The sequence below is a fragment of the Hippocampus guttulatus genome, chromosome 10, assembly GCF_054856545.1.
Source record: "Hippocampus guttulatus isolate MCC_2025c chromosome 10, RoL_Hgut_1.0, whole genome shotgun sequence".
Lineage (NCBI taxonomy): Eukaryota > Metazoa > Chordata > Actinopteri > Syngnathiformes > Syngnathidae > Hippocampus > Hippocampus guttulatus.
The window spans coordinates 1,025,043-1,038,215 of NC_141270.1; the positions used below are offsets into that span (position 1 = coordinate 1,025,043).

Here is a 13,173-nt window from a genome sequence, read left to right on the forward strand (position 1 = left end):
AACGACAGTATAGTAAGGCGTTTTTAGCCCGAAAAAAAACGACCATGTATAGTAAGGCGTTTTTAGCCCGAAAAAAACGACATAGTATAGTAAGGCGTTTTTAGCCCGAAAAAACGACATAGTATAGTAAGGCGTTTTTAGCTCGAAAAAAACGACATAGTATAGTAAGGCGTTTTTAGCTGAAAAAAACGACATAGGCGTTTTTAGCCCGAAAAAAACGACAGTATAGTAAGGCGTTTTTAGCCCGAAAAAAACGACCATGTATAGTAAGGCGTTTTTAGCCCGAAAAAAACGACATAGTATAGTAAGGCGTTTTTAGCCCGAAAAAACGACATAGTATAGTAAGGCGTTTTTAGCCCGAAAAAAACGACCATGTATAGTAAGGCGTTTTTAGCCCGAAAAAAACGACATAGTATAGTAAGGCGTTTTTAGCCCGAAAAAAACGACATAGTATAATAAGGCGTTTTTCGACGAAAAAGACGGTAAGGCGTTTTAACCTAAAAAAAACAACCATGTATAGTAAGGCGTTTTTAGACGTTTTTTTTTGTCGTTGGCTACCAGCAGGTGAGACGATCTGGATTTGAGCCAAACTGGTCTTTCTGAGATCGGTTCACAATTGTTTTTTTTTTTTCCGTATAAACGTTGGAATATGCCGTACATGATTTGAAATGATAAAAAAACTTAAAAAATACGGGCAAAATGTACAAGTTGACAGGTATGTGTCTGTCTGTGGCTGCGCAGACACGACTAGTTTGTGCTCAGCGTGCACTCCATGCTGTACCTCCCAAGCCCCTCGCCGCTCCCCTTTCTCTTCTGGTCTACCTCTCTGAGCACGGCAGCTGAGCCACTGCCAAACCTCGCTTCAGACACGTGAAAAAGAGAGAGCGACAGAGAGAGGGAGCGAGAGAGAGAGAGAGAGAGAGAGAGAAGGAAAATGACAGAGCCGGCTCTCGAGGGAGGATCCCGGCTCTCATCGTTCAATTCAAAGAGCCGGCATTTTGTACCGGCTCGTTCGCGACCGACACAACATTACAAAGGATGCCGAGACTACGTTTTCAGTGTCTGGCCAGCAGGCGGCAGCGCGTTCCCATAAATGACGTCAATTTACGCAACCGCGACAAAACAGACAAGATTTTGAAGAATAAACCAAGAACGACGGCGTGGAAGCAACTAACGAAGCGTGTAAATACAACAGCGGGTGTTCATCAATCAGCACTCCGACCATCTATTAATCAATTCATCAGGACTTTGCCCAGGAAAATCTCCTGGAAATTGGAAGCCAGAGGATATTTTTCCGGGTGTGCGCGTTGAGGCTGCGCACAAGTACTGGATCTACTGTACTTGTATTTCGTCTCCTGTTGGATTCCAGCAGATTCTTTCTGCGCTGCGCACCACAACAACGATCACAGGTATGAAAGCAAAGCTTCGAGATCATTTATGCAAGTGCACAAAATATGATTTGCTAAATGTTTCTAGACGCACCTTTTAAAACGACCGTTTAAGAAGTAAAAGCATACTCTTGTGATAAACGCCGTGGTTACATACTGTTAATTTAATTTAGAGTAACGGACGATCAAATGTCTCATTGATCGGGACGTTTCATGTGAACAAGTTAAAAATGCCCAAATGTGTTTTTGTGGCGCCAGTTTGACACATTGCAGGGCTTTTTTTTTTTTTTTCTCCCGCTGAACACTATCGCCAAAATGCAAAGAATGCGCCGGGGTCAAAGTTCATTAAGTTAAAATGTGATACGCACACTTTAACTTCAGTTCCATGTCTTTGTTGGCTCACCTGCTATTGTACTGAGATGCACACTCCATTATCTCTTCCTGCAAACAAATTCATTATTGCGCCATTGTTTATGCCACCTATTTGACATTATGATGCATGATCTGTTATATAGTAAAACTAATCGACAATATTTCTTTTCAATAATTTTCCGGTGATGTAAAGAGAAGCTGTCACCATGACTCAGCAAATCTAGGCGTTGTTGCAATGGACAAAATCTCTTGATCACATTCCTTTTCGATGGAACATTTTACTTGTAACACAAGTGCACCTTGAATTACAAGGTACACAGCAAGATGTTAATCTTCACAAGTCGTGATGTAAATGTCACGCTGCGGGCTACAAGCGCGGAATCACATTCGTCAAGTATTACAAAGTATTCAAATGGGTATTTTTTCACTGATTGTTTTTTCTTTTTTTTCCACTCACTGATTACATATGCCAAGAAAGAACACACGCTTGTTTGTTCATACACTGGCTGCTTTGTTTCAAGCAAATGAATTGAGTTGCAGGCCACGTTTTTGGTTCCGGGGGCCTTCAGCGGACGCTCGCCCAACTTCATCCATGTCTTGATATTGTCGTCGCCACTATCGTGTCACAAATATAGAAACCATCAATACGATACATTCAGAATCAATATTTCCTCAACACGTGAAGAACGGATAAATTGTTCCCAAACATTTCCTGGCGTCAACTTCAACCAGAGATGTGCAGCAAGGTCGCCGTGGTAACGGGTGGCAACAAAGGCATCGGGAAGGCCATCGCGCAGGCGCTGTGCAAGGACTTCCAGGGTGACGTCTTCCTCACTGCCAGAGATGAGTATGTCTTGTCACATGCTGAACACGTGACCTCCTCAACACCCCAAAAAAAAGACGTACCGGTATAAAAAATGAAAACCTTCTCTTTTTTTTTTTGTCCGGTAGGGGGCGTGGTCAGGAGGCCGTAGCGTCCTTGAGCGCTGAGGGTTTGAAGGCCATCTTCCACCAGCTGGACATCAATGACGTTGGCAGCATCAGAAAGGCTGCCGACTTCTTTAAGCAAAAGTATGGCGGCGTGGACGTGCTTGTCAATAACGCCGGCATCGCTTTTAAAGGTAGCACAACTCTACAGTATCTACTGTATTTTTCACGGCATAAGTACCACCTTAAACGCTGGTAGACATTCATGACCTGACCTGCTGTCCGTTGCCGGCAATGGTTGCATGAGAAACTTCGGGGGGGCCGCGCTGCCGAGAGGGCTGCATTTATGGCACTCCTTCCCTATGCTCCTTAAGCTCAACTGCAAATGCTTCTTTTTGCGCTCATTTGCGCCTTCAAACAGTCACATAGAAACTTCCGCATTTCCCCCTTGTGGCAGCCCGCTGCGCCCTCACGTGGGCGCACTCCAACAACACGTACCTTTCCGTGCCTTTTTGTCATCCGTGTTTAGCGGCCGACCCGGCGCCGTTTGCCACGCAAGCCGATGTGACTTTGCGGACCAACTACTTTGCCACACGGGACATGCTGACCCACTTCCTGCCGCTCATCAAAGCAGGAGGTAGCTGGCGCACGCTCTCCTTCCCGCGCGTGGTCGTCTTGAGTCACGTCGTCTTTGTTTTTCAGGCCGCGTGGTCAACGTGTCGAGCTTCGTGAGCGTGCGCAGCCTGCACAAGTGCAGCCAGGAGCTGCAGAAGCGTTTCCGCAGCGAGGACATCAGCGAAGACGAGCTGACGACTCTCATGACGCGCTTCGTGGAGCTCGCCAAGAACGACCGGCACAAGGAGGGGGGGTGGCCCGAGACCGCCTACGGAGTCTCCAAGATCGGCGTCACGGTACAGCACGGCAACTTTGATCAGCGCTTGAGGCCGTGTTTGGCCCGACAAAAGTATTGGGACACTTACGGCAAGTCAAAAGTATCGGGACACATCCAATGACAAAGGTTTTTTTTTTCAGACGCTGTCGATGATCCATGCGAGGCGTCTGTCCAAAGAGAGACCAGACGATCAGGTAAGGAGCACACGGTGTCCTTTTGGAAAGGAAAGTCCCGCGGGTGTTGAATGTCTCCTGTGGAATGTGCAATTCTGCGGTGGTTCTGCTCAGATCCTGGTGAACGCGTGCTGTCCCGGCTGGGTGCGCACCGACATGGCGGGCCCCAAGGCCACCAAGTCCCCGGCGGAGGGCGCCGAGACGCCCGTCTTCTTGGCTCTTCTTCCAGCCGGAGCTTCGGCGCCTCACGGCAAGTTTGTGTCGGACAAAGCGGTCCAGGCTTGGTGAAGCCCGCGATGGATGGATGACATCACCTGAACGAGCGTGCGGTGGAAAGGGAATTCGATGTTTCCACAAGCTTTGAAATACAAGTCAAAAAAAGGCATATCAGAGTGAACATGGAATATGACACATTCTACCACGAATAAAGAAAAGAATGATTTTGAACAAGTCATGTTACATTCATGATCTAATCAAGACGGTATTGGAAGCACCTATTTTTTTTTTTATTATTTGCCAATATTTCACAGCTCAATCAAACAAAAATATGAGTAAAAGACAGTTGACGTACCTCGGGGGCCTTCGCGAATCCGTGCATTTTAACGGTACTTCGTTGTGGCCGGTTTCCAAGAAAATGGCCGCCGACCACCATGCAGTTAGCTTCCCGCGGTTCGTCGTCATGAAGGCCTTTTCGCTATTTTGTGGGAAACATCCGGTCGTTATCATCGAGGTGTTCGTTGTAAGCAAAATCAGTCGATGGAAAATAAACGACGTGAAATGGGGACTTTGAAATGTAAATGTTTGAGCTCGACTGCAGTCAAAAGTGAAGTAAAACATGAATTCCTTTCGACACTCGGTGGTCATGTTGGGTACTACGTGAAAAATACAGTGGAATTGGGCGGCGCGCTGTCGACTGGTTAGCATGTCCTCCTCACAGCGCAGAGGTCTGGGGTTCGATTCCTTCGGCGTGGGAGTTTGCATGTTCTCACTGTGCCGGCAAAAACACGTGGGGCGGGTTCATGGAACACTCCAAATCATCCCTAGGTGTGATTGTGTGTGTGTGTGAATCGTTGTTTGTGTCTCTGTGCCCTGTGAATGGCTGGCAACCAAGTTGAGGGTGTACCCCAAAGTCAGCTGGGATGGGCTGTGGCACGCCCGCGACCCTCCTGACGATTCGCTACAGCGGAAGTGAGCGTTTCAATTAGCAAAACTGAGATGTGGCTTACTATTAAACACCATTTGAAAAAGGACTTTTTTAAATTTTTTTTTTCCCTATTCCCAACTGGCTCCAAAATCGTCCGTGACTGACAGTTTTGTTCGCCACTGAATTGTCGTTTCACGCCTCGAAAACCAAAATGTCACCGCGCGCGCTAATCACCGCTCTTGTTTGTGTCATCGTCGCAGCGTGAAATAAGTCAATATGCCCAAGTCCTCTTTGACTTTCTAATGGCTTTATTCCACAATGAAAAGCATCACCGACAACCTTCCGGGACCTTTTCTCAGGAGTGTTGAGCTCGCCTGAAAATCGAGCGTGTGTTGCGTTGTCATCGTGTTGACATTTTGCCGGCTTTGTGTCGACGCGTCACACTGAGTGAAAGTATCCGACTTGGCATTTTACTCTTCGACTTTCATGTCTCCAAGCGTTTTAGACACATGAAAACAAAGGACAAACAGACCGTCGATAGCTTTGTCATAATTATGGAAGGCAGCGAGATGATAAAAAGACCACGCTTTAAAGCAGGGGTGTCCATAGTCGGTCCTCGCGGGCCGCTGTCCCGCCTGTTTTCCAGCTTTCCCGGGAGCAACACACCCCATTCAAATCATCAGGATCGTTCTAATGCTGCTTCAGAGCCGGCCGATGAGTTGATCATCTGAGTCGGGCGTGCTGCAGCCCAGAGAGATGGAAAAGAGGCAGAACAGTGGCCCTCCAGGCCCCGAGCTGCTTTAAAGTGTTCTCGAAACACACTCGCGTTGAGTAGGAAATCGCATCGCATCGAATTATAATCGGAATTGATCACACTGTGTCTTTTATTGTCGTGAAGTGTATCATATTATTTTGTGCATGTTTTTCTGCTCTCTTCCCTCCGAATTTTGCTGCTGCAAATGGTGACTTTGTCCATTGCGAGACAAATAAAGGTTTTCTTATCTTACATCCAATTTGTGTGATGTTTGACGCGTCACCGATGCCTTCTCACCTTGATATGATTCATTTCTTTGAAGGAATGGGTGTGCGGGAAAAGAATCACATTTCCAAACAACGGAACTAATCCACTGTGTGCAGAATTAAAATCATATATGACACTACATTCGCAGCTCACATTTGTGTGTCAGTCAAAGTGAAGGTTCAATCAATAGTAGCAGTCGCCCGGCCACAGATGATTGCATATCGACATTCTTTTTATAAATAATGTCTTGGTATCATCATAAAAGCGCAACCTTGAGAGTAACCTTTCGGTCCTTGCGCACTACGCGTCCTTCCTTTTGTAGATGAAACAAGTTTCCAAACGTCAGCATAAAAAGAACATTAGATCAAGCCTCTTGGGGGGAGGGAGGGGGGGGGGGGAGAAGCCCGAAGACATTATTTGATATTAATCCTACAAATCACAAACATGAAGACGATTGATGCGTTCTTCAGCATCTGCAGTTTATAGAGATCGCCGCTAGAGGTCAGTAGAGCGGCGTTCAAGTCACTCAGCGCACATGACGTCATCACACGCGCCCGATGGAGACGTCTCGCTTCCAGAAACCGGCTCGGATTGAGCCTAACTCGTACGCATCACTCAAAATAAACGCAGTGGTGTCTTGAGGCACGAGTTTAATCCCTTCAGGACGATGCTTGTTACTCAAATCATTCATATCTCAAATCGGCTTTCCCATCGAAAGAATGAAAACGGCATTAATCCATTTCAGCCCCCAGCCCAAAAAAAAACGCATTAAAAAAAAAAAGAAGATCACACTCTATAATTTTGTATTTTGTAAGAGTAATACGATCATGAAATAGAACATCAAGAATGAGTCATCCAGTTCCGTGTGCTGCTACTCTTGGTGTGCCCAACTTGGCCCCACCGGGAGGCAGTATAATACTGTGCCGCCACACAGGCACAATCAAAGAACACAACAGAACTTCATCTGCACAACGCCTCAGTAAATTGCTGTCATTTCTCATAAAGGACAACCAAAATGTGTCTGTCCGTGAATTGTTATTCTCTGTGTTGTTGGAGCATTTGAGTTCAAGTATCCGTTGCTTGAAGGCTTGTAAAATTAACTAGCAACTATTGACACTAACGTCAGCATGTCAATGTCTTTTTCTATTCATGTTAGCATTAAGCTAACAGTCCGGCCGATGCAGTTTTGCTCGTTTTGGTTGCACAATGCGTTTTAACTGCATAATGTGTAATTCTCTTTGCCTTACGTTTAGTATCAGTAAAGTTCAGCTGGGATTGGCATGAAGCAGCCTGAAATCGGTCAGTTGACTCGAGTTTACTGCCGTCGCAAATTGGGCGTATGTGGAGTTTGCTTTCGCAAGTCAAAACAAAGAATGTTTTATAGACAGCCTGTATCTCGAAAAACGTGTAAGTTGGGTCGCTCGTATCTCCAGGCACCACTGTAAAGGTTTATGGCATATCAAATGCAACATGCAATTCTTGTCTGGGATTGCGACCTCCCCCTGGTGGCCTCACTATAGCTCAAAAACCAAACAAATAGTCGGTCGGGTCTTAGCTTGACGCGAGTCCGATGCCACATCCTATGTTTGTCTGATGTCCCAGTCGGGTGGTAGCATGATGTTAGCACACTGCTTGTTGGTTCTGCCGCGGACAGGTCACGTTTGCCACTTTTTACTCTCGGGTCTCTTGAGGAGATCTGACAGCTTGGCCCCCCCCCCCCGACTAACTCTTGCATACGACCGCCCGCACTCACAGAGCTCTGTGACCGCATGAACATCAGCGGAGACACTTGAGAGCAAAGCTAACGTGTCAACAAGCGGCATGAGGGAGGGCCCCCGCTGGCTTGCTAGCTTGCTAGCTTGCTTAAGAAACGTCAACGACTTGGACGCCACTGGCTGAAACTGAAGCCCAAAAATGCCTCCTCATCATTGTTAGCATCTTCTCATCTTTGTTTTTAAATCACACTTTCAGAACGGTTTCAACATGTTTAAATCCGTGTTTTCATTCAAATTCATTCTTCCATCTGGCATATTTGATCTGTTCTGGCGACGGTTCAGCCGTGGGAGGATCAAAGATGGCGACTGCGGCGCAAGCCGTGGGTTGACAAAACATAGCAGCGGGAAAACCTTGTCGGACGCCGCGCCGACATTTTTGTGACAACATATTTGGAAGAAGGCGGGATGTCTTTTCCTTTCTGTCTACGTGTCGACTTCCTGCCCAAAATAAAACAACATGACGCCTCACCACATGCTGACGTGTTCTTGTATTATTATTATTATTATTATATATTTTTTAAATTCTGTACTACTGGATGACCAAATAGTCAATATGAGCGGTGTACTATTCATGTAATCATAATACGGTGGAGTCCCGCATTCTCGCGATTCGCCACCTGTGGTGCATGAGCATTTGTTAGTTCATTTGTTGGCTTGTCCCCGAGTTACTGGGTTTGGCTTAAAAACTTTATCGGGAGCCCAAAACATCCTACTTTGAAACCCAAACCCTGGATCGGCTCGGAAAGGCTGACTTTGTGAGTGTGTGTGTGTGCGCCACCTTGTGGTATGTTGGAGGTAGCGCATTTCAGAAACATTACGCTGGAGACGGGACGGACTTCGTCGTCATTCTCCGTCCTTCCGGATGTGGAAGTCGGCGAGGCGTCTCGGGTGGTCCTGCGGGGCGGAGAGGGCGCTGAAGCCGGCTCGGCCGGAGCCCCGGGGATCTCATTGGCTGTCGCCTCTCATCTCACCGGGGGCCGCTCGGCACATATTTGGCGTGCGCCGGATTCGGACTGCAACGAAGCCCTGCGTCACCCTGAGGCTGAGCTGGCAAAAAAAAAAAAAAAAAAAGCATCAAAAAGTTACGCCGCCAGTGAACACAATGATGGATTCTTCCTACTTGTGATGCCGGACGCGAGCAGGGACGAAGATTGCGTGAAAAAAGATTGGGGATTCTGCAAAGGAGGAAGCAGGAAAAAAAAAACCCCATTTTGGATTAACAAGTCTCTTCATTGTCAAGGCTTCAAATTGTGCGCACACAAAAAATTGATTGAAATGCTCAATTGGAGTTGTTTTTTTTTTCCTCCAGCTCAAACAATCTAAAAAAGGTTTTCATTGTTGAGAAAGTGAAATGGTGTTCATTTCGAAAATTCCTTGACAGAAGCTACCTTTCATACAAAATCTCTCAATCTCCGAGTCGATGGCAGGGATGATTTGGTCGTCCTAAAAATAATGAATTGAGGAGTCATACATCGCACATTCCCTTTTGATCCGGTTCTTAAGTCCATTGGTTTTATACATGCACTTTGTATTGAAACGCATATTTATCACAATTTTGTTTTCCTTTGCAATCTTAGTGGCCTGGGTAAATCCTGCATTTTTTCGACCCCAAACTGCGCAATAGGAGTGACAAAAAGTCGACGTAAAAGTTCATAAGGCATCCGAAGCGTGCGTTCATATTTGTAGGACATCTTGGAAACTCAACGGTGTTGTATATCGTGCGCATATGCTGAAACGACAGATTTCGTCAGATGATGAAGCGGTTTTGCGTCGTGTTATTTCCATCCGCAGCAAACTTCACACGGCTCGAGTCCCGTAATTGGAGCGCGGCGCCGCCACCGAATGCCACTAAATGTCAGCGGCCTATGAATAGACTTTCATTAGCGCGTCCGTCTGAGACACGACCGCGGCATCACTGCGACGCAAAACGTTCACAAAATCTATCGTGGCCTGACGCCGTGAGATCCTCGCACCGGCTTCCCGGCGCGCGCCTCACACCGCGAAACCAGAAAAGTCTGCCATGGTACACCGGAAGTTGTACGTGGCGAATGGCAAGTCCCACACGACACGCGGCAAGTCTCAAACGACGCCAAGGAAGTTGTTCATTGCAAACGGGAAGTCGTCCGTGCCCCGCAGGAAGTCTCACGCAAAGTCTCACGGAGGAAGCTCCACACGGCCAAGCGTAAGTCGGACACATTTTGCCGAGGATATTAGGAAGACGCTTATCGTCTGTCATCGTGTCGAAACAATGATCAGCTTGTCAGATGGAGGCCGGATGAAAAATATTCTTTCGTCTGCAATTAAAAAAGAGGAAAAGTTGTCGGCGACCGCTGACAAGATGGAAATGGACGGCTCCTCTGGAGATTCTTCCTGATGACTCGCCGGAACAGGCGGTCCCGCAATCTTTGCAATCAATCAATCAATCAATTCATCTGCCCATCCATCGAGAAAATCCTCACCCGTCTGCCTTCTGACGCTCAAACCTGCAAAAGATTTGCGACTGCGATTGATTGAGTCAGAGTAGAGAGAAGGCATCGATTTGAACACCGCGATAACGCTCGACTTTACCCGGGGCCGGCGTCGCCATGGAAACAGCAGCGCGGCAAAGCCAGAAAAGACCTCCGACTTGTTCAGGGAGCCGCTCCTGCGACACGCGTGCCGATAAACCGGCCAATTCGCCGCAGTCAACAAAGATTCGATCCGTGAGAATCCCGTCGGGAGATGCCCTGAGGGGGGATTTTTCAGACGGGTTAAACCTGTTGGCTCTTGACACTGCCGTTCGGTGGTGTACTGCCATTGCTGCCATGACTACGGGAAAGAAATCCAAAAATTAAGACAATTCTTAACTCACGGGAGAAGTGATCAGGAACATCTTTGGAGACAGCCGATGATCAGGCCGACCTCGTTTATGTTCGGGGGCTTGGCTGCGTGCCCGGACATGAAAAAGGGGGGGGGGGTCACAAGACCACATCGCCACATGTCAATTTACACCAGAGGGGTTGCCGGTTCTCTTTTTGTGTGTGTGTGAGTGATTCAGATTTTTATTTTTTTCCCCCCAATATTATGAACTCTCAAAAATAGTTTTTGAACGACACGTTTCTGGAAGGTGGCAGCTCGCAACTTCACAGCCTCCCACCGCAGCATATGTGCGCAACACGTACAACTGCGAGCGTGTACGTCGAACAACTTCTCCAACTTGGAGTCGAAGCTCGACGCTCAGGGGAAAATCGGCCTCCAACAACATTTCGTACTCCTCAATTTTTGCAAGTGTGTTTGTTTTACAACATGACGCTCCAAAACTCACAGTGGGACCACCTGGAATTTGTTTTATGATTTTGTAAATAAACAGAAAAAAAGTTCAATCCAGTTTTTGTCATCCAACCCTCTCCTTTTTTTCACGAGAACTTTGAAACGGGCATTCATACCTTGGTCACATCCCGGCTGGATGACTGTCACTTGCTTTACTTTGGAGACCGCCGATCCTCCATCGAGCATCTCCAGTTGCTCCAGAATGCCGCCGCTCACCTCTTGACTGGGACTCGTAAGAGGGAGCGCATCACTCCTACTCTGGCATCCCTTCCCTGACTCATTTGAGCGCTTCTTTTGAAGATCTCATTTGTTTTCACTTTGCCTCTCGGAGATCCTCCTTACCTGCCCGGTGCTTCAGGTCAGCAGCCATTTTGAAGTCTGGGTCTTTGTTCGACGTGAGAATTTTGCCAAATTCCCTGAAAACGGAAGCAGGGTTGCAAGACAGGTCAAGATTTTTTTTTTTTTTTTTTTTGCCCGTCAAGTCTCAAAGTGTGGGACAATTGTTTTCCACAGCATGGACGCAAAGAGTGCGCGTCGCGGTGAGGATACAACATAGAGACATTTATTTTCTTGTTGCAACAGCCAAAGAGCCGGCCCGCACGCTGACGCCGCTCATCCAACCCACATCCATGGAAATATCAGATGAGAAAACATTCAGAAAATATGCTTCCTTCTCTCCCGCTGTGTCCTCGTCTCCTTTTTTGTCCTTGTGCGCGCCTTGGTGACCGCTGGCAACTTGGGGAAAAAAAACAAACAAAAAACAAAAAAACAACGGGGCGCACGTGCGCGCGCACTCTCACGGGAACGTGTACGCACGCGCGCTGGCATTCGCGCGCACACGCGTAACTGCGATTCTTGGCTGACGAGTGAGTCGTCATCACCGTCGGCTTCCTGGCGTCGGCCAGCAAAATGGCGCTCGTGACAGGCGTTCGTCGTACAAAACCAAAGGGAAGAAGAAGAAACAAACAAAAAAGAAAAAAAGACGAACATCACTCCTGCCATTCTTCAACTTGGTCACTTTTTGAATTCGATATATTTATATCCATATATCATATTTATATATATATATTCATATACTCTTTGTACAGTGAAAACCACCATGGAGCAACGGGCTATTTGGTATCTTTTTTTGTCGTGTTTCGCAAATAAATGAAGTGATTTTTTTTCCCCTTCTTCTCGGCAGCCATTTTGTGTGCATCCAGAACGGCGCGATGATTTTTCTTTTATCCGACGAGAGCGTCTTTTCTCGTCTTTGTTCATTGGTCCGGCTCTCTCAGTAATTGAGTGTGCGTGGCCTTAGAGGCTCCGCCCACGTGAAAGTTGAGAAGACAAACAGTTTCTCTCGCCCGCATCGCCACCGGGCCGCCGCCCTCCTCCTGCCGCCTGCGCGCCGAGGCCCGGAGGTTCTCGTGCGCCTCGCGCAGCAGCGGCAGCCGCGCCGCTCGCCGCTCCCCGTCCTCTCGCCCCCGCTGACGCGGCGCCGCGGCGCCATCGCCGGCGCCTTCCTGGCCGTTTGATGACATCATTGCGGTTTGCATACAGGAAACCTCGTCGTCGTCGTCGCGGCGACCCCGCACGGACGGGACGACGGGGACGGAGGCCGAGCGGCGGGTCGGGCTCCCCGGCCCGGGGGGGGCGCCGTCGGGTTGCGAGCGCGTGTTGAGGGCAAATTGCATATTGACCGGGTCTTCGGGTCTGGGCTCGGGCCAGCGAGGCTCCTCCTGATGGATGCAACTTGACGGGAAACAGGAAAAGAAAGGCACTATCAGGCCACGCCTTGAAAGAAGCCACCGAGTCGCCATGTTTTTAGCTCTGGGGGTCATGTGACAGGAAATGAGTTCAGCATTGCCTTCCTGCGATCGGCAGTTTCTGCATCTCGCCCCAACCTTTGCCCGATCCCGCCTTTTCCCGCCAATCGCGAAGCGGGGCCGCCTCGTCTCGACGCTCGCGGGAAAACCTCGCGGGCCTTTATCATCTGCCGCGGCGGAGATTGCGAGGCGTCCCCGCGGAGATGACGCGCCTGATAAGGGAGGACGAAGCGGGGAGGGGAAGGCTAATTCCTGAGATAACGTTGGCCGACAAATCCCGTCTGATGCCGGCCAACGCAATCAGATGGAAAGCGCCTGTGAAGTTCGCGCGCGCCGGACCCCAGACTCACAAAAAGACACGTGC

At 48.3% G+C, this 13,173-nt stretch overlaps 2 protein-coding genes and 1 long non-coding RNA gene across 8 annotated transcripts in view; 1 reads left to right on the top strand and 2 right to left on the bottom strand.

Annotated features, from left to right (window-relative positions):
* Positions 1–1,142: 1,142 nt before the first annotated feature.
* On the top strand, positions 1,143–4,202 carry cbr1 (carbonyl reductase 1). Of its 4 annotated transcripts, none has more exons than XM_086121961.1 (7): positions 1,143–1,409; positions 2,396–2,607; positions 2,712–2,881; positions 3,217–3,324; positions 3,390–3,598; positions 3,720–3,773; positions 3,867–4,202. In XM_086121961.1, exons 2-7 carry the CDS (start codon positions 2,495–2,497, stop codon positions 4,038–4,040), a joined length of 828 nt encoding a protein of 275 aa, XP_085978087.1. In that variant the 5' UTR covers positions 1,143–1,409; positions 2,396–2,494; the 3' UTR covers positions 4,041–4,202. The 4 variants fall into 4 exon arrangements, with proteins under 4 accessions (XP_085978087.1, XP_085978088.1, XP_085978086.1 ...); XM_086121962.1 differs by having other exon boundaries at positions 2,446–2,607; XM_086121960.1 differs by having other exon boundaries at positions 1,144–1,409; positions 2,493–2,607.
* On the bottom strand, positions 4,057–10,635 carry LOC147198797 (uncharacterized). Of its 2 annotated transcripts, XR_015102036.1 has the most exons (3): positions 10,544–10,635; positions 8,471–10,418; positions 4,057–4,446 (listed from the first exon to the last, which is right to left on the bottom strand). It is a non-coding gene; the product is annotated as an uncharacterized LOC147198797 (long non-coding RNA). The 2 variants fall into 2 exon arrangements; XR_015102035.1 differs by having other exon boundaries at positions 8,471–10,628.
* A 906-nt stretch (positions 10,636–11,541) lies between these two features.
* The window catches only part of nrg3a (neuregulin 3a), a 96,461-nt gene continuing 94,829 nt past the window's right edge, over positions 11,542–13,173 (bottom strand). For both annotated transcript variants that reach the window (XM_086122557.1, XM_086122556.1), the window contains exon 9: positions 11,542–12,735. In XM_086122557.1, coding sequence (XP_085978683.1) covers positions 12,258–12,735 — 478 coding nt within the window. In that variant the 3' untranslated portion in view covers positions 11,542–12,257. The remainder of the gene's footprint in view (positions 12,736–13,173) is intronic.

Excerpts from the sequence above, each read along its gene's own strand:
- cbr1 (XM_086121961.1), top strand. The coding sequence starts at position 2,495 with ATGTGCAGCAAGGTCGCCGTGGTAACGGGTGGCAACAAAGGCATCGGG. Across the intron at positions 2,882-3,216 it reads CGCCGGCATCGCTTTTAAAG|CGGCCGACCCGGCGCCGTTT; the intron begins GTAGCACAACTC and ends ATCCGTGTTTAG. Across the intron at positions 3,774-3,866 it reads AAGAGAGACCAGACGATCAG|ATCCTGGTGAACGCGTGCTG; the intron begins GTAAGGAGCACA and ends GGTTCTGCTCAG.